Source organism: Physeter macrocephalus, chromosome 16 (genome assembly GCF_002837175.3).
Source record: "Physeter macrocephalus isolate SW-GA chromosome 16, ASM283717v5, whole genome shotgun sequence".
In the NCBI taxonomy this organism is placed as follows: Eukaryota; Metazoa; Chordata; class Mammalia; order Artiodactyla; family Physeteridae; genus Physeter; species Physeter macrocephalus.
This window is the reverse complement of record NC_041229.1, coordinates 65341263-65361856: the sequence shown is the minus strand read 5'-3', so window position 1 is coordinate 65361856 and position 20594 is coordinate 65341263. Positions and strand designations below refer to the sequence as shown.

The window sequence follows — 20594 nt, the reverse complement described above, 5'->3', positions numbered from 1 at the left end:
CGACGGTGCTCAGTTCCCCTTACGCCACTGGCTTGGCCTCAGAGCCTTCGCGAATATGGCTTTGCGCACTGCGGAGGGGCTGCGCCGCAACCAAGCTTGGCCCTGTGGCTCCTCCCCGCCGCCCCGCGCTGATTGGCGGAAGACAGAAGCCTAGCCGCTGATTGGGTGGCAAAGGAGCCATTCGGGGCGGCTCTGGTGGGTTCGGCTGCCCTAGAGTGATAAGTTCGGCTTCAGACACGCCTCAGCGCCAGCAGCAAGTCGGAGCTCTATGGAGGTGGCGGCGAGAACCGGGTTGTGGTTGCAGCAGCGACTCTTTTGAGCTGAGAGTTTCAAGCCAGTCCCAACTCCTTCCTCCCCCTTCCCTCCCCCTTTTTTGTTTTCCGTTCCCCTCCCCCTCCCTTCCCCGTCCCCGACGACCGGATCCTGAGGAGGCAGCTGCAGTGGCAGCTGCTGAGTTCTCGGTGAAGGTGAGTGGAGCCGCCGCCGCCGCCGCCGCCGCCGCCGAGTGAAGCGCTCTAAAATGGCCGCCGCCCCTGCCCGCTTCTTCTCGAGCGGTACAAAATGGCGGCCGCAGGCGGAGCCGGGAGGGGCGACCCCTTTCTAGCGTTTCCTTCGCGCTTTGGGCACCTGAAAATTCTTCCCCTTTGTTCTTCCTTCCCGTTGCTGACGGAGTAGAAGGAACCTGGCGGCCCCCGGACGTCTTTGTGGCTGTCGGCGGCCGTCCCCCGCGGAGCCGGATCCCGGGCGCGGGTGTGCTCCGACGGGGAGAGCGTGGTGGGGCGGTGCGAGCTGGGGGAGGGACGCGGGCCGGCGGGGAGGGCCCGGCCGTTGGCGTGGGACCAGCCGAGGCGGAGGAGTCCCGGAGCCCGGCCTCCCGGCGGGGAGGAAATGTATGGGGCCCAGGGCCGGCGGGGAGCGGCCGGGCTGCCCTTGGTGGAGGAGCGAAGGGCCTGCCTGGCGAGCCCCGCCTGCGACGGGAGAGGGGAGGGAAGCGAGGGTTTTTGAGTTTTTGTCGGATGGGGAGGGAGCAGCGAGGCGTCTGTCAGTCCCTCGGGGATTTATGGGTGGGAGGGGGCCGCTGGAGGCGGCGGGTGGGAAGGAGGCCGCCTTCCTGCCTGAGAACAAAGAGCCGGGCCGCGGGGGCGGCCTCCACTCCTCACCGAGGCTTGCCCGCGGCTGCTTCGCGAGAGGCTGTCGGAAGCACTTCCTAACTCGGGCCTGGGTGGGAGGAATCCACTGCTCTTTTGTTCCCAGGAAAGGAAAAAATGGGGCGGAGGTTCCTGCTGCCATGTTGTGGCCCCGGTCTTCTGATGGGCCCTGTGCGCCCAGTTAAGAGTGAACAGTGGGGAAAGTCGTCTTTAGTTACCCCTTATCCAGTGTAGTTCGTTGTTGAGGCAGTAAAAACTTACAACTGTTTTCCCAGGACGTGCCCGTCTTGTTAAGAGTTAGATTGTCTATTACTGATTTCAGTGCTTAGCTGTAAAGGAGGTAGAATGTGGCTTTCTTAAGGATTGGTTCTTAGCAATGAGAGGTGCTTACATTTCTATGTAGGCACTTCCTTGCGTCCTTGAACACGAGAATTTCCGGGTGGTAAACAAAATAAAATTTTATTGTCCATTTGTGTTTCGAGTACATTCTATTTTAGTCTTATGAGATCTGCAATGCAGTGTAAGGTCAATCAACTGCACTGTCAGGCTCTGAAATAAATTGTAATTGAAGCGGGTTTACAGATTTGTATGATAGCAGTGTCTAATTTTGGTACTCTTTCTCATTCTAGGTTTTTCATTTCTCCCATCCCCTTCCCTCCCCACCCCATCCATTAATATTATTCTTTTGAAGATTCTTCGTTGTCAAGCCGCCAAAGTGGAGAGTGCGATTGCAGAAGGGGGTGCTTCTCGTTTCAGGTATGTGTAGATTTATTTTGGCAATTACTGTGACAAGACTAATCACAAAACCAAAGGAATAACCACACCAAGTAATTCTGATTTAGTTGTGCTGCAGGTTTAATTTATAATGTGCCGTGTACATCTTTTTTTAAGCCCTAAAATTGTCATTGTTTTCTATTTGCTATCTGAAGAATAAATGTAATTAATTATTTGGGTTTTCATTGGGCCTAAGTTCAGTCTTCATCTGTGGTGTACTTACTGAAATGCAGAATAATTAAAGAGATCCTTTATCTATTTTGAGTGAAATATACTTGGGGCATACTTTTTTTTTTAAAAAAAAGTTTTTCTGTTAAATAGTGCTTCTTCGGGCGGAGGAGGAAGTAGGGGTGCACCTCAGCACTATCCCAAGACTGCTGGCAACAGGTATAGTAACCGTGAAAAGAATGACTTCTGTAAATAACAGATTTAGGTTAATGGTGTTTCTAATGCATTACAGCATAGTTAATAAGGCATCAGGAATCCTATCTTAATGGGTATGATTTCTGTTACATATCCTAAATTTAGAATATCAATTCTTAATTATTTTTTAGCCAAACCATCTAATATGAGTTGACGTTCTCAACTGCTATTTTATCCTGTTACACTTTGGATTATTTTCACTGATGTTGTTTCTGAAGCCAGCCATTATTGTCTGTACTAAATTGTGGTAGTAAACCTGTATGCGTATAACATCGTCATGAGACATTAGAAGATGTTGGTTCTTGTGGTATGGCTCCTGGACCAGCAACACTGGCATCACCTGGGAGCTTAGAAATACAAATTATTGGGCCTTACCCCAGACCCACTAAAGCAGAAGCTGGAGTGGGCCTAGGAATCTTTTTACAAGCCCTTCAGGTGATTCTGATATACAGTATTGTTTGAGAACCACTGATTGTGAGTTGCTTAGTTGTAAGGGAAGTTGAGAAAAACCTAAACTTTTTTCTGTTTAGAAGGATTTCTGATCTGTAAGACATTTGATATGTGAGTGGATGCTATGTTTCAAGTTGTCTTAATCTTCATTTTCTTAATTTTTTACTAGCGAGTTCCTGGGGAAAACCCCAGGGCAAAACGCTCAGAAATGGATTCCTGCACGAAGCACTAGACGAGATGACAACTCCGCAGCAAACAACTCCGCAAATGAAAAAGAACGACATGATGCAATCTTCAGGAAAGTAAGAGGGTAAGTTTATTGGGGCTGTTTTGTCCTTTAAATAAAAAGAGGGAAGGAATGGATTAACTGTGTTTCTTTTGTGTGTATGCTATATTACTTAGAAGGCAATGTTCATGCCCTAAGTCTATTTTAATGAATGCCAGTGTTGACAGTTTTAAGCTGAAAATTGGCACATCAGTGTTTTGGGGCTCATAGTTAGTTGCTTTCAGTCATTGGGTTAAAATGCACAAGCCCATTGTGCTGACATTTCCTATGCCTGCTGTGTACCCAGTGATGCACAGAACATAGCGGTTTTAGCTCCTGGATCTAGCCTTGATATTAAGAAGGCTCTGGATCTAGGTTTTGAGGATGTGAGTTTCTTGTCCAACAGCTGGGGACCCCCCAATTAGGTAGATATATTTTAAATAACAGGTTTATTTCAATTTTGGTTAGATGGGTTAAGAAGAATATGTCTTGATATTAAAGGGGAAAGTGATGGGGAAAAAATAAACATAATTTAAAGGTGATTTTTCAACTAAATAATTCCTTGTGTGTTGGCTGATACCTAGTCTGAATCCTCTTTTCCTAGCATACTAAATAAGCTTACTCCTGAGAAGTTTGACAAGCTATGCCTTGAGCTCCTCAATGTGGGTGTAGAGTCTAAACTCATCCTTAAAGGGGTCATACTGCTGGTAAGTTAAATGTTGGCTTAACCAAAAGGGAGAGGAAAAGATTTAACCCAGGGTGGGTGTGGGTGTGTGTGTGTGTTTTACATTTGCATTATTGCTTAAAACTGAGGTGTGAGTTACACATTAGATGTATGTATCTGAAAACTGGTGGTTTTTTTTTTTTTTTTTTTTTTTTTTTTAAGAAAATCACTAACTTTTAATGGTATCAGACTTAAGAGGTCATTTTAAATTGTATGTGTTGTGTTGCAGGGTTAATTGGGTTATTAGGCTATTAAGGGGGTTTTTGCTTTGCTTTTCCTTATGTGAAAAACGCCATATTTTGGTTTTGGAAATGAGTTTTATGATAGTTGATGTGATTCCAGCATCTGTTTATAGTTTTTCCAAGATAATTCAACTCCTGAGGGGGGAGGGTTTTGCTAGTATGAGATCTGTGTAATTAGACTTCTTTGGTACGCCGCAATAGCTTACAAAATTTAAGTGCTTATATTTTTCCAGGCTGTGTGCTAAAGCACTTTACATGCCTCACCTGATTCAGTGTACACACTAAGCCTTACAAAAGAGATGTTCTTATTTCCAGGTTATGGATGAGGCATACAGAATTTCAGAAATTTGTGAGATTCAAGATTCTTAAGACTACAAGGAAGTATTAAGTTATAAAGAAAGGTTTTTTTCAAAAGTTGTCATATTTAGTTTTAAAAAGTCATTTATTTTAGATTGTGGACAAAGCCCTAGAAGAGCCAAAGTATAGCTCACTGTATGCTCAGCTATGTCTGCGATTGGCAGAAGATGCACCAAACTTTGATGGCCCAGCAGCAGAGGGTCAGCCAGGACAGAAGCAAAGCACAGTAAGTGGTAGTGTTTGCTTGCTTATTTAAAGTTGATTTGAAAGGTTTCATTAGCAAGCCCTGACAAAAGTGTCTTTTGTTTCCAATAGACATTCAGACGCCTCCTAATTTCCAAATTACAAGATGAATTTGAAAACCGAACCAGAAATGTTGATGGTGAGAATTTGTTTGATACTATGTAGTACTGTATATGTTCAACTTAATTCTGCATGTTGACTTTATTCTTACTTATTTCAGTCTATGATAAGCGTGAAAATCCCCTCCTCCCCGAGGAGGAGGAACAGAGAGCCATTGCTAAGATCAAGATGTTGGGGAACATCAAATTCATTGGAGAACTTGGAAAGCTTGATCTTATTCATGAATCTATCCTTCATAAGTGCATCAAAACAGTAAGTATGAGTGGGAATGGAAGCTTACATTAATCACTGGGTACATCATTATTTGGGGGAAATGGGTCAATTATAATTTATAACTTTGCCATGTGAGAGTGTTGGTAGGCTAGTTAAATATTTTAGATTGCCAGCAAAATTGTTATTTAAATGTTGTAAATATGGAAATATGCAGTGTGTTGTGCAAGGTAGGGGTAGAACTGATTGCCTACCTATGTGTAAGTTGCTCAGTTTGGAGGGATGTCTTCAACAGAAACCAGATAATGAGTTCTATACTAGGAACTGTAGGAACTATGAGTCAATGCAAACTTAAGGGAAAGTGCTACATCTAAACCAAGAAAGATTTATTTTTATTTTTTAACTTATTTTATTTTTGGCTGTGTCGGGTCTTTGTTGCTGTGTGCGGGCTTTCTCTAGTTGCGGTGAGCAGGGGCTACTCTTAATTGAGGTGCGCGGGCTTTTCATCGCGGTGGCTTCTCTTGTTGCAGATCACAGGCTCTAGGCACTTGGGCTTCAGTAGTTGTGGCTTTCGGGTTCTAGCACGCAGGCTCGGTAGTTGTGGCGCACGGGCTTAGTTGCTCCACGGCATGTGGGATCTACCCGGACCAGGGCTCGAACCCGTGTCCCCTGCATTGGCAGGCGGATTCTTAACCACTGCACCACAAGGAAGCCCCCCAAGAAGGATTTATAAACATGTGACATTTGTTTCATTTGGTAGCTTTTGGAAAAAAAGAAGAGAGTCCAACTCAAAGATATGGGAGAGGATTTGGAGTGCCTCTGTCAGATAATGAGGACAGTGGGACCTAGGTTAGACCATGAACGAGCCAAGGTATGTGTGTTGCTGACAGAAACAGTGTAAGCTTGTCTTGATATTTATTCAAATCAAACAATGTATTTTTGTGATATAGAGGATTGCCATTAGTCATTAACCTTGATAATACTTAGGAGGCTTAAATAGTATTCATTTGCCTTTAGCGTTTTCTTCTGAAAGTGTATTTTTTTTTTTTTTTTCTTTCAGTCCTTAATGGATCAGTACTTTGCCCGAATGTGCTCCTTGATGTTAAGTAAGGAATTGCCGGCGAGGATTCGTTTCCTGCTGCAGGTAAAACTGTTGTCTTTAGGTATGCTGACTTTCTGTTTAGGAATATTAAAATAATACTTATTAAAACTTTTTATATTAAAGGATACCGTAGAGTTGAGAGAACACCATTGGGTTCCTCGCAAGGCTTTTCTTGACAATGGACCAAAGACGATCAATCAAATCCGTCAAGATGCAGTAAAAGTAAGTTTTGCTTTGTTTTTAATCAAGTGGGTTTTAAGTTTATAATAGCACGAAGACAACCTTAAACTTTTTGAGACTGTCTCATCTTACCAGTAGAGCTTAATGTTTATGGTGTCTTGTATGCCCTTTGAGAGAAGTTGTTTATAGAAATTATATAAATAGCACTCTTAATAGTCCGGGGAAGTATTTCTAGTTTTCCCAATATAAGAAGTTTAGTTTTATGTAAAACAGTGTTCAGAAATAAGTGTTTATTCACTTTATTTCTGAAGGATCTAGGAGTGTTTATTCCTGCTCCTATGGCTCAAGGGATGAGAAGTGACTTCTTTCTGGAGGGACCGTTCATGCCACCCAGGATGAAAATGGATAGGGACCCACTTGGAGGACTTGCTGATATGTTTGGACAAATGCCAGGTGATTTTGAACAAAATAGTGGTTTGGTTACATTAAAAACTGAGTTTAACATTTTGATAGTAAAGAGTTCTTCATGTCTATATTTTAAGGTAGCGGAATTGGTACTGGTCCAGGAGTTATCCAGGATAGATTTTCACCCACCATGGGGCGTCATCGTTCAAATCAACTCTTCAATGGCCATGGGGGACACATCATGCCTCCCACACAATCGCAGTTTGGGGAGATGGGAGGCAAGTTTATGAAAAGCCAGGTAAGAAAACATTTAAGGATGTATGTGAATAGATTTGCTTTTTTAAAAGGACAGATATTTCAGGTTTAGAAAACCTAAAAACAATGTGTTTTTCTAAACCAAATTTGTATGTGTGACAGTTATTTCAAACTGGGTAAAATGCTTATCCTTAAGATTAGTAAAGTCACATCGCTTTATGTTAAGTTAGGTTAGATATTTATTCTTCCTGTTTCACTTTTTACTTTCTCCGGGCAAATTCAGATAAGCTTTCCTATGGCTTGGCCTCATCCCTTTGGTACTTGATTACCATAATTTGTGGACCCCTTTTTATCTAGACTTTCTTTCTCTCTTTCTGAAATAGGGGCTAAGCCAGCTCTACCATAACCAGAGTCAGGGACTCTTATCCCAGCTGCAAGGACAGTCGAAGGATATGCCACCTCGGTTTTCTAAGAAAGGACAGCTTAATGCAGATGAGGTACATTTGCCTATGTTACTTATATACCATAGTTTGTCAATTCAGAAATCTATTGCCCGATGATTATAAAAAGACGCGTTATTAAGAGGACTTAATGCTGGAATTCTTTACCTTCTTTCTCTCTTTTCTGTACTACTTTTTCTTTCTTTGGATGTCCAGCGTCCTATGAGCGAAGATTATGAGATATGAGGGCAAATCTCTTAAAAGTCTTCAGTTAGAGCAAGGAAAATGGTTGAGATTTTTATTGTGACTTCCCTGCAAATAGAATGACTTAAAGTAAAATGTTTTCTAAACTCTTAATTAAATTTTCTGGTTTTTAATATTTTAGTGATGCTAATCCTTGGAGAATTCTGGTATAAGATTTATAACAGTATTTTACTTTTGTGTGCATCAGATCTTTAGTTTTCTTGCCAGAAATTAAACCTAATAACATGGAGTAACCTGTTTAGCTATTTAAGATACTTAAATTTCTGCCATAGATTCTGTCGTGTTTGTGTATGCTGAATTAACTTTAGGATGTTGGAGTGTTGCATTTAATATGTTAGCTAACTGCTTGTTAACTTGGATATCTGTTCTGATTTGTTTGCAATTCTAGATTAGCCTGAGGCCTGCTCAGTCTTTCCTAATGAATAAAAATCAAGTGCCAAAGCTTCAGCCCCAGATAACTATGATTCCTCCTAGTGCACAACCACCACGCACTCAAACACCACCTCTGGGACAGGTATGGACCGTAGCATGACAGTGTATTCTGTCATTCCAGTACTTTCTGAAGATGTCTGAAGGCTGCTTTTTAATGTCTTCTCTCTGAACTTCATAAGTGCCTTTTTAATAATAAAAAAATATTAAACATTCATATCCACCGTTTTGCTGTTTTTTAGACACCTCAGCTTGGTCTCAAAACTAATCCACCACTTATTCAGGAAAAGCCTGCCAAGACCAGTAAAAAGCCACCACCATCAAAGGAGGAACTGCTTAAATTAACCGTAAGTCTCAGATAATCCCATAGTCTGGTTCATGGAGTGTATTTGAGATAGGAAAACTCTAAAGATATTTGGACTTTGTTCGTTTCAGGAAACTGTTGTAACCGAATATCTGAATAGTGGAAATGCAAATGAAGCTGTCAATGGTGTAAGAGAGATGAGGGCTCCTAAACACTTTCTCCCCGAGATGTTAAGCAAAGTAATCATCCTGTCACTAGACAGAAGTGATGAAGATAAAGAAAAAGCAAGTTCTTTGATCAGTTTACTCAAACAGGAAGGGATAGCCACAAGTGACAACTTCATGCAGGTAGAATACTTTCCAGATTCCATAAGAACTCTTGCCTTTCAAATTTGGAAACTAATAAAACTGACTGTTATATATTCCTTCTAAGGCTTTCCTGAATGTATTGGACCAGTGCCCCAAACTGGAGGTTGACATCCCCTTGGTGAAATCATATTTAGCACAGTTTGCAGCTCGTGCTATCATTTCGGAGCTGGTGAGCATTTCAGAACTAGCTCAACCACTGGAAAGTGGCACCCATTTTCCTCTCTTCTTACTTTGTCTTCAACAATTAGCTAAATTACAAGATCGAGAATGGTTAACAGAGCTTTTCCAACAAAGCAAGGTCAATATGCAGAAAATGCTCCCAGGTAAGAGAATTTTGGGGATTTTTTTGTTTATTTTTAATACTAAATCTGGGGATTCCTTAGTACCCTGAGTGAATTTATATAGGTCAGTGTGATTATCCTGTCCAGATAACAATAAGCATTCCCACAGATAGATTTCATCTTTATAAAAAGAAGAGGTTATTATGATTTAACTATTTTCATTTGGTCCAAATACTGAGTTTCCTTTGCTAGGTTAGTTCCTTATTATTTTACATGAATCTTGTGCATTTGGAAAATCATTTGTAGAACAGTTTTCTAGACCAACGTAGGTAAAATGAACTACCTGATGGGAATGGCTTTCTCTCTTCAGAAATTGATCAGAATAAGGACCGCATGTTGGAGATCTTGGAAGGAAAGGGACTGAGTTTCTTATTCCCACTCCTCAAATTGGAGAAGGAACTGTTAAAGCAAATAAAGTTGGATCCATCTCCTCAAACCATATATAAGTGGATTAAAGATAACATCTCTCCCAAACTTCATGTAGATAAAGGATTTGTGAACATCTTAATGACTAGGTAAGATAACAGAGTTGTGGTTTTCTACATTTAGTAGAGAGTTAATCTGTGTTTTGTTTCCTAGAAAAAAGTCTACAAGGCAAGGGACTAAGAATTGTCTGTTTCTTGAGCTAGAAAATTCACTCTTGAGGTTCTAACAAGACCTCTTTCTGTGCAGCTTCTTACAGTACATTTCTAGTGAAGTAAACCCACCCAGTGATGAACCAGATTCTTCCTCTGCTCCTTCCAAAGAACAGTTAGAGCAGGAAAAACAGCTGCTTCTTTCCTTCAAGCCAGTAATGCAGAAATTCCTTCATGATCACGTTGATCTACAAGTCAGTGCCCTCTATGCTCTTCAGGTGCACTGCTACAATAGCAACTTCCCGAAAGGTGAGGACCAATATCAGAAGAATGATGAGTGAGGGGCAGTTCTTAAACAGCACACTAAATAATGGGGTTACATTTTGTCTTAGGCATGTTACTCCGCTTTTTTGTTCACTTCTATGACATGGAGATTATTGAAGAAGAAGCTTTCTTGGCTTGGAAAGAAGATATAACCCAAGAGTTTCCAGGGAAAGGCAAGGCTTTGTTCCAGGTAAATCATGAAGAGAAATTTGGTGTGCTTTTTCCAGTTGGTATTGTTTTATAATGAGCCTTTTAAAGTTGAAATACAAGCAAAATAGCCCTGGTAATTTGTACATACATGTCATTCTTCACTGTTAAAAGCTGTGGTAAAGTAGGCAGTTAGCAAAATGAAGTAAAGCTATGAAATAAAAGGCTTCAATCCTAGTAGTGTCTAAGCTGTTAGATTAGAGGTGGCTGACATTTTTTAGAAGTAAAGCTACTTACAAAGATAGGGTGATTGTACATGATTGGATTGAGACATTTTTTTAAATGTCAGTAAACATGAGATTGTTTCTGATTTCTCATACCATGATTTTTTATCTTACTGATCTTATTTAGTGGAGTAGAATTCTAGCCGTGGGGAAGAATTTGTATGTCAGGGGATTCCACAGCATACGTTAATCATCTGGAAAGTAATTTAAAAGGAAGTTCCAGGTCTGATCCTAGACATTCTGATTTAGTAGGCCTGTGTGTGTTACACAACCCAGGTGATTCTCATATTACTTTTCCAGGGGCCAGGCTTTGAGAAATGCTGGTCTATAGTATCTTTATTCCTAAGGTTCAGGAACTAGCTTCATGAGGATTACCCTCACAACATTTGTCCATAGTCTTGTCCTTGGGGAATCTGATCTACAGTTCTGGGGTGGGGCTGGAGATCTACTTCTCAGAATCTTCTTTGTTGTCCTGTGTGCCTTCCCCCCCCCCACACACACACCCCGCATTGCTAATGTATTTAAGTTTGGGAGGAGCCACTGTCCCATATTAAAACAGTCCTGAAGTGTAATGGGAGTGGTGTCAAAGAATGACACCCAAGTTGACGGTTCCTAAACAGCTTGTAATCCCAAATCCAAATAATAAGCCATTTTTTAAAACATCTTTATTGGAGTACAATTGCTTTACTGTGTTGTGTTAGTTTCTGCTGTATAACAGAGTGAATCAGCTGTATGTATATGTATATCCCCATATCCCCTCCCTCTTGTTTCCCTTTTGTCCTTAGGTAGGTTGTTTGTTTGATCTGGAATAAAAAATTCTGCCATTCTGTTTTCTGTAAGTACTACTTATTTCGTTAAATTACAAATTTACAGGTGAATCAGTGGCTAACCTGGCTAGAAACTGCTGAAGAAGAAGAATCAGAGGAAGAAGCTGACTAAAAGAACCAGCCAAAGCCTTAAATTGTGCAAAACATACTGTTGCTATGATGTAACTGCATTTGACCTAACCACTGCGAAAATTCATTCCGCTGTAATGTTTTCACAATATTTAAAGCAGAAGCACGTCAGTTAGGATTTCCTTCTGCATAAGGTTTTTTTGTAGTGTAATGTCTTAATCATAGTCTACCATCAAATATTTTAGGAGTATCTTTAATGTTTAGATAGTATATTAGCAGCATGCAATAATTACATCATAAGTTCTCAAGCAGAGGCAGTCTATTGCAAGGACCTTCTTTGCTGCCAGTTATCATAGGCTGTTTTAAGTTAGAAAACTGAATAGCAACACTGAATACTGTAGAAATGCACTTTGCTCAGTAATACTTGAGTTGTTGCAATATTTGATTATCCATTTGGTTGTTACAGAAAAATTCTTAACTGTAATTGATGGTTGTTGCCGTAATAGTATATTGCCTGTATTTCTACCTCTAGTAATGGGCTTTATGTGCTAGATTTTAATATCCTTGAGCCTGGGCAAGTGCACAAGTCTTTTTAAAAGAAACATGGTTTACTTGCACAAAACTGATCAGTTTTGAGAGATCGTAAATGCCCTTGAAGTGGTCTTTGTGGGTGTGAAACAAATGGTGAGAATTTGAATTGGTCCCTCTTATTATAGTATTGAAATTAAGTCTACTTAATTTATCAAGTCATGTTCATGCCCTGATTTTATATACTTGTATCTATCAATAAACATTGTGATACTTGATATAGTTGTGTGACTTTAAGTAGCACCTACAAATTTGTGAAGAATTGATAGGTTTTGTTTTGAGATAGGTCTGTCTTAGGAACTTTTAATTCATAATCAGAAATTCACAATTTTCTGATTAGACAGAAAATTCAAGGTGGTTATTCCTCATTAGGTCATGTTACTGGAAGTAACCAATATACAATTCCTGTAATCGGGCAGTACTGAGAATCATAGGGCTTATGAATTCAGAGGGACGTTGCTAATGCATAACAACAAACTTGGTGACATTTATCTTTCGTCACCATACTGAATCTATGTGTGAACTGAGAGGTTCATCACCCTCATGGTCAAGACAAGTGTAACAATCATCATTCTCAGTAATTGTTTGTTTGAAGGAAGGTTCCCCCTTGAAACCCCAGAGTAGCCCAGTAAAACTGGCTCCTTAATCCAGCTGAAGCCCTGCATGGAGGTTTAAAATGTATTTTCAGAAACCACTTAATAAATATTTGCTCAAATCCCCAGCCCCTTCTTAACCAGCCCTAGGAATGTGACAATCCTAGGCAGGCTTTGGCTTGGGTAGGGGATCTTGAAAAGTGTTGCTGGAGTCCTGGTTGTGCTTGTCTTAGCTTCTAAGAGCAACCTGTACTTGGTCTGGGGGAATCCTCTAGGCAGACAGTAATACACCATACTGCTAAATCTGATAGAACCTTTGTCTTCAGTGTTGCACCTGCTTATTCTCTGAGAGGGGTGGTGGGTAAAAGCAGTATTGTGTCCTCTTGGCGTCACATGCTAGCTCTCCCTGTGCCCTAGCAGACCTCTTCATTGAAGTTCTAACAGGTTCAGAGCTTTTGGTGGTTATTGTAAATACCTTGAAATTAAAGCTAAGTGGAGACTTGTGTAAATTGACTTTAGATAGAATATCAGGAATCTGACTTTACTAGGCTGTAGAAATAAATGGCATTCCTGGTGCTCTGCGCAACCCTCCCCAAGGGGGAAACTGATTTTTAACCCAGCAAATGTGGCCTCTTTTGTTAGAGAGGTGGGCCTTGGCTTCAGTTTACAGCCAGAATTCTCCCAGTTCAGCTAGAGAATTGGGCCAAAGGAAGTCCCAGAGTTCGACGTGGTGTGGCGGCTTGTCAGAAGTCAGACCTATGTCCCCCCAACCAGTGCTTCAAGAACAACTCAGATGCCCCTTAAAAAGCAACACCTCCCCACTCCCATCTTGTTGAAAAAACACTGAACAGGGTGTTTTACAACCTACCGTACTATGGAACGACAGTATTTGGATGTACTGGGCATGTGCCTTGTATGAAGGACATAATGCTTTTAGTATCGGCACACTAAGTCTACAGTGATGATGTATCTTAAAGATAAGATTCCACATCTTCGGGCTTCCCTGGTGGCACAGTGGTTGAGAATCTGCCTGCCAATGCAGGGGACACGGGTTCAAGCCCTGGTCTGGGAAGATCCCACATGCTGCGGAGGACCTAAGCCTGTGCGCCACAACTACTGAGCCTGTGCGTCTGGAGCCCGTGCTCTGCAACGAGAGGCCGCGACAGAGGCCCCCGCTTGCCGCAGCTGGAGAAAGCCCTCGCACAGAAACGAAGACCCAACACAGCCAAAACTAAAATAAATTAAAAAAAAAAAAGATTTCCACATCTTCCCCCAACGTTGGTTTTCCTTTAAATACAGCAAAACAAGGTTGCCTTCATTTTGCCAGCTCTTCCCCCCCATCCCCCAAACAGGCTGCACTTCACTCCTACACCAAAACTTAAGATCACCAGTAACTCCAGTGCTGCCTGTTAATCCAGTAGGTTTTGATCATCTTGTAGGCAGTATTTGATAGTAAATCACTCCTTGAGACTTCACTTCTTTTCAGGACACCTCTTAGTTTTCCTTCTTCCTCACTCTGTTCCTTCTTAATGGCAAATGCCTGATGTCAAACCCAATGTCCAGTTATCAAATCTTGTTAATTCTTCCTTCAAAATATTAGCAATTGGACAACTCACCTCTTCAACTGTGGCTCTCATTTCTCCCCTAGATACCACACCACCCTTAACTGGATTCTCTGCTTTACCCTTGCTCTCCTTTTAGTCTGCAACACAGCAGCCAGAGGAAGAGGAATCCTTCGAAACAAAACTTGCTTAGGACAAAATCCACCAAAACGACTTTCAACCTAGATTTTTAAGTGGAAATACTTAAAATCGATCTACACAGCCCTAGGTCTGATCTAGTCTCCCCTCCTCCCTGCCTCTACCAGCACCCTGTTTCTCGGGTCGTTTCTTGCCACTGGCTCTTGCTCATTCTGTTCCCACCACCCTGGCCTCCTTTGAAGTTCCTGGGACATGACAAGCACTGGAGGTTTTCTGTTCCTGCTGCCCGCTGGAAAACTGGATGACTGGCTCTCTTCCCCTGTCAAGTCTTGGCTCAAATACCACTTTCATTAGTAAGGGCCACACCAGTCTACCATATTTTAAATGTAATGCTGAGCACATCATCTCTTTTCCATCTCTTCATAACGTCTACCATTGTTATGTGACGTGCTGTGTATTTGCAGTTGACTCCCTCCAGAATGTGAGGAGCATGACATTTTTGACTGTCTTGTTCACTGCTGGATCCCCAGAACTTGGTGCCTAGCATGCATAAGCACTCAAGTATTGAACCAAATCGCAAATTAACAAATGATCCTACATGGCAGGATCTGGACATAGAAGAAAGGAGGAATGGAAAGAACTTAAGTTGTAGATCTAGGGTTCATTCCTGTCACTTACTAGCAATGTGATCTTAGGCAAGATATTTCATTTCTGAGTTGATTTCTTTTGAAAACAGGGCTAATGCTTAAGGGTTGCCATGAGAACTAAATAAGGTGGTATGTGGAAAGTTACTAGCAGAGAGGCTCAAACAGTAGTCCTTCGATGTATATGTGAATGACCTTAGCAGATTTTCCAAGACTTCTCGCCATGAGAACTGCTTCCAGCCTGAGCTTCCAATCGCCAGCTCAGTCCAGTGGGCATTTCTCAGTCTTCCTATTTGACCTATCAAAAGCATTCAACAGTTGACTGCTCTCTCTCCTATGTTGTTTGTTTTCCTCTCATGGTCTCCTTTTACAGCTCTCTTTTGTTGCCTGGTTCATGAATGTTACTGTTCTGCTTTCCTCTCTCAAAACTCACTCCTGTAGCTCCACTTATCACCTGTGTGCTGATGACGTCTGTATCTTGAGTTCACACCTCTTTCCAAAACGTCAAACTTGTGCATCCCACCAGCTGCTGGACATTTTATCTGAGTGTAACACAAGCACTTCAAACTCAACATGTCCATCGCTGAACCATTTCCCTCAAACCAACATTTCCTCTTCTGGCTCTGAATGATACCCCATCCAAGCCAAAAACCCAAGTCATTCTTTACCCCCTTTTTAGCCAATCACCATGTGTTATCCATCTTACTTCCATTATAGCTCTTGAAGCCATTTACTTCCTATTTCTTCACTGCAGTGCTGTAAAACCACCCACATCAGACTCCAGAGTGTTCCCTGCCTGTATCTGAACGAACTGCCCAGTGACACCAGGTCCAGGTCAGAGGCCTGGGCAGAAGCCCCACAGTTGACAGCTTGAATCACGTGTCCACCCCTTGTTGCCTTGGTTTCCTTTAGTGGATCAAGCGTCTGGCTTTTGGGGCCCCCCTTGTGTCAAGCAGGCCCTGACTCCCAGCTATATAGTGTAGGGGGGAAAAAAGGAACTTTGGGAGGGATTTGGGTGGACAGCTAGGGAAAAAAACGAGCATTGTCCACTGTGAGTCCACTCTGTACCCCACTTCCCCACCTAGCACTTACTACACTGCATTGTGACCAACTGCTTAATGCGTGTCTTTCCACTTTCTACTCCTCCAAGAGGAGGGTGGGGACTGTCTCATTCATTGCTCTATTCCCAGTGCCTAGCACAGTGCTGGGCACATATTAGGGATCAGTAAATAGGTATTGAATGCGACATGAATCTAGGTTTTGAGAAATCCTAATTTTATGCAGTTGGGGTGGGGGAGAAGTTGTGGCGCTTAAAAGAAGACAAAACTGTGTTCCGGGCCCAGAGGAGTCCTATGTAAGAAAATGGCCTTGAAACATAAGCTTCGTTGACTTCATGGTAACTCTGAGTGAGAGACTAGAGTCTATACACTACATTATAATAATTTTCATACCTATCTGTACCCACTAGACAGAAACTAAAAACGGTATTTATCAAAAAATTCTTGTTGAAGCGACTTGACTTTTTCTCATTAGTGGCTGCCCAGCCTTACCATTTCCCAATGCTTCCAGTCCAATTACAAAGCACCCAGTTCCCCACAATACATTAATTTATTCATTTGTACATGCAGAAGTGAGTTCCTCATCTGTGCCAGCCTGGCGCTAGGAGCTGGGACACAGCATGAGTTAAGATGCCATCTCTCCCCCCAGGGAGCCCACTGTCAAGAGGGGGAGCAGACCCTTGTGGCCATAGGGCAGGCAGTGGACACACTGAGATGGGAGAAAAGGGCCACCTGAGGGGAGAGGAGGAAACATCCTGGAGAAGCTGAGACTTCAAGGAAGAGTTGCTTTCCCAGCAAACGTTTGAGGGAGGGCTTTCCAGGCACAGGCGGGGAACCCACCTCCACCTTTCTCCTGGCTCCGCAGAGCTCCCATCTCCCTTCCACTCTACACCAGGACAGAGTCCACTTCCAAATGAGGGGTCATCTTTCATCTTCTGCTGGAGGACAGCAGCTGTGCAGTGGGGCCAGGAGGACAGGGAATCACGAAGCTGTTTCCCACTTAATAGATTCTGAGACTTCCAAGGAGCATCCTCCAAGGAAAGCCAGGGCTCTCGCCAAGGGAACTTCTCAGCGCAGAGCAGAGAGGAGCAGAGGCAGGACGCTGAAGTCACACAGGCTGTCCAGACCCACAGGCTGTCCTCCGAGCCTACATCACCCGGAGTTAGTCCAGGAGGATGGGATAGAGCAAGGCCACCCGTCAGGATGCTGTCTCTATAGCGCCCTCTGCTGAGCTCCCAGGAGAAAGACCCCCTTGGCAGGATATTGTATCCTTGTTCCACAGGAAAGGCCAAGACCTATTGGGCACGCCCATCAATGGGAGAAGAGGCAGTGAGAATTTTGGCCTCAACGATGCAACGCTGTGACTGATAAGCAGTGAATCCTTGAGGGCTGTTCAGGTCTGCCCGGGACGTACAGAGTCACAGACCAGAGCCTGCATCCCAGCTCCCCCATTAATTAGTTCCATGAGCTTAGGTCAATCCCTTTACCTCTCTGGGCTTCATTTGCCTTATCTGTGAAATAATCCTTGGTTTGTCCACCTTCTAGGGTTGTTGTGAAGAGACAGATGGGTAATGAAAAACAGCGTTGGACAGCTGTGGGATTGCTCTCCATTTGTCTCATAAATATTTATTGAGTCCAAGCTATGTGCCAGGCACTATTCCAGTGCTGGGGATATAACAGTGAATGAGACAAAGTCTTCTTACGGAGGAAACATTCCAGGTGATTGGAGAGAAAGAGAACAAACGCACATATAATGTCAGTAGTAAAAAGTGCTCTACATAGAGAAATAAACAGAACAAGAGTGATGTAAATGCTACTTGAAATAGGGTATTATGAGGAAGTGACCTCTGAGCAAAGATCTAAATAAAGCGAGGGAGTGAACTATGCAGATATCTGCAGGAAGAGGGGGAGCAAAACCAATGGCCCTGAGGTGGGAACACAGGTGGAGTGCCTGAGGGTCATTGCAGGGGTCAGTGTGACTGAGCAGAGTAGGGGCCTGAGGCTGGAAAGGGGCAGGGGCGACACATGGAACTAGTAGGACATGGTAATAACTTCGGTATTTTTTCTAAGTGGAATGGACTGTCTTTGGAGGATTACTATCATTATTTATTAATGATATTAATAATGCATTAATACTATCCAGTGCTGTGCTGTGGCTTATTATTATGATTATTCTAGCTAACATTTCTTGGGCATTTAGTATATGCCAGGCTGGACCTGGTACATTAATCATTCCATTTCATCTTCCCAACCTCCTTGAAGCAGGTACTTTACCATCTCTGTTTCATTGATGAGGAAACTGAGGCTCAGAGAAGTTAAGCACCTCACCCAAGGTCTTTCATTTATTCAGCCAGTGGTTAGGAGCACCTTTCTTCATGCTCTTTCGAAAGTTTTACGTCACAGCATCGTGATTCGGACGCTGCACTGCATCTCGAGAGCCAGCCCTCACCACCACGTGCGCAACTGCATGTTGAGGGGACAGAGAGGGGGAAAGAAAGGAAGAGACCCATCCCAGCGACAGTGAGTCCCTCCTTCCTGGGGGTGCGCAGAGCTAGTGAGTATGTGAGGGTCACAGGACCTGGAGTGAGGAGCAGTCAGCCTCCAAATCCCCCTGTAATAGGTTCAGTTGTGTCCCCCTCAAAAGATATGCTGACTTCCTAACTCTCGGTAGCTGCCAATGTGACTTTATTTGGAGATCGGGTCTTTGCAGATGTCATCAAGCTGTGCCAGAAGGCGCAAATAAATTTAACACGGCTTTAATCATTATTCTTGGGGACACTATCACACAATCTAAAGAGTTAGCAAAAGTTGTAAACAAGCCATTTTAAGGATCACTTGAAATCTCTGTATGCTAGGGACTTCCCAGTCCAGTGGTTAAGACTCCGTGCTTCCACTGCAGGGGGCACAGGTTCAATCCCTTGTCGGGGAACTAAGATCCCACAATCCGTATGTTAAATGGAAATGGAAAATTTCCCACCTACTGGACAAATGGAAAGGCCAAATGTCCTAATGTGATGCAGTTGGGCACTTGTAACTCGGGTGCCAGGAGCAACGTTGCTCCTGTAGTTCTTATGTGCCGCCCCCAAAAGGACTTGTGTGTTACCAGAGCTGCTGGAGCTGCTACCCCCTCGGCCCCACTCCCTGCAGCCTGAACTGGTTACATATCTTCCCACTGGGCCTCCCTCCCTCCTCAGGCCAGCAGAAGGCTAAGTGGCCCCTGTCATCCACCCTGTACCCCCCACCCCCGAACGTCTCCATACACCTGCTAATCATGCCAATTCCCCGCCCTTGCTCTCTCAAGCCCTTCCTCCATACCCTCTGGGTCCCACAGTCCATCATCAGCAAATATCCCTGTATCCCCAATCTCTCTCTGAACATTCCTGCCACCTTGTTCTGAAGGAAACCCAGCTGTCCCCCGAAGCCATCACTTCCCCTGCTGTCCTTCCTTTCCTGCCAATGGCCCCGGGTGGGCCAGTGTCCACCTTGCTTCCCACCAACGCTTTCCAGCCACGTCTGCCCTCCTTTCTTCCGAACACCCAGATCCTTCGAAGTTTGTGCCATTGGACGTCACTACCTTCCCAGTATGTTGACTTCCCTGTTCTTCAAAATAATCATCTCACATCTTCTCCTCCTTCCCTAAGCCTTCTCTGACTCTCCCCTCCCTGTCTCTCCACACCCCAGCCCTAACTGGTGAAATTGCCTTGCCAGGCTTTTCAGCCCCAATGAAAAACAACTGTGGGTGTTCCCACAGCGAGGGCACATTTGTAATGATATACAACCTTGCTACTCCAAGTATAGTCTTTGGACTAGTATCACCTGGGAACTTGTTAGAATTACAGAATAACTGGTCTCACTCCAGACCTACTGGATCAGAATCCCATTAAAGTTTGACAAGCCTTGATATGCACCTAATACAGCCCCCCTTGCTGACCACCAAGGATTGTACTGTGTCCCCAGCTGTGGTGGACTGGGACTCAGCTTCTACTTCATTGAGAAGCAACTCTATTCCCCCATCTCTTCCTACCATTGAAACTACCGACTTGCCAACAATTGTCCCCATGTGATTCTCCTCCTTTTACTATGGATCAAAGGTCCTAGCTCTTTCCGGGACTTCCCTGTTGGCACAGTGGTTAAGAATCCGCCTTCCAATGCAGGGTGCCTGGGTTCGATCCCTGGTTAGGGAACTAGATCCCACATGCATGCCGTAACTAAGAGTTCACATGCCATAACTGAGGAGCCCACGAGCCTCAACTAAGGAGCCCGCCTGCCACAACTAAGACCCGACACAACCGAAATAAATAATAAATAAAATAAAATAATAGTTAAAAAAAAATAAAAAGGTCCCAGCTCTTTCCAAAAGCCAAACCCTCTCTCCATTCTCAGACCCCATTCCCTGGGGCTAAATAACTATAAGGCACTTACTGTCCACACCACAGGGAACAGAGGGCCACTGGCCATAGCACAACTGTCCCTGGGATTACACTGTCAGCTCATATGACAACTGAGAGCTTCAAAGCTGCTTTGAATAGGGGTTTTGCACAAGATCAGCTGTATGCAATGTGAGATTGCAGCATGAAGAGTCCCTGAGTCTTCTTGGAATCAGAAGAGTGGAAATCTGACTTCTGAAATTTCTGTGAACCATGAAAAAGAGGGATGCTCGTGGTTCCAATGCCAGAAAGTTCAGACTAGACCGATAAGAAGGCTGCAGGTGCTGAAGCAAGGTTTGAACATCCATTAAGCC

General features: G+C 43.4%; 1 protein-coding gene and 1 non-coding gene across 2 annotated transcripts; both read left to right on the top strand.

The window, feature by feature from the left end:
• Positions 1-241: 241 nt before the first annotated feature.
• Positions 242-12078, top strand: EIF4G2 (eukaryotic translation initiation factor 4 gamma 2). Its single transcript, XM_028501531.2, has 22 exons — positions 242-467; positions 1778-1904; positions 2244-2309; positions 2965-3105; positions 3665-3767; positions 4478-4609; positions 4699-4765; positions 4847-4998; positions 5717-5827; positions 6017-6100; positions 6182-6280; positions 6550-6691; positions 6781-6941; positions 7282-7395; positions 7991-8116; positions 8274-8378; positions 8467-8682; positions 8768-9026; positions 9355-9559; positions 9717-9928; positions 10012-10133; positions 11248-12078. Exons 8-22 carry the CDS (start codon positions 4915-4917, stop codon positions 11311-11313), a joined length of 2106 nt encoding a protein of 701 aa, XP_028357332.1. The 5' UTR covers positions 242-467; positions 1778-1904; positions 2244-2309; positions 2965-3105; positions 3665-3767; positions 4478-4609; positions 4699-4765; positions 4847-4914; the 3' UTR covers positions 11314-12078.
• Positions 7448-7590, top strand: LOC112063698 (small nucleolar RNA SNORD97). Its single transcript, XR_002891137.1, has one exon. It is a non-coding gene; the product is annotated as a small nucleolar RNA SNORD97 (small nucleolar RNA).
• Positions 12079-20594: the final 8516 nt, after the last annotated feature.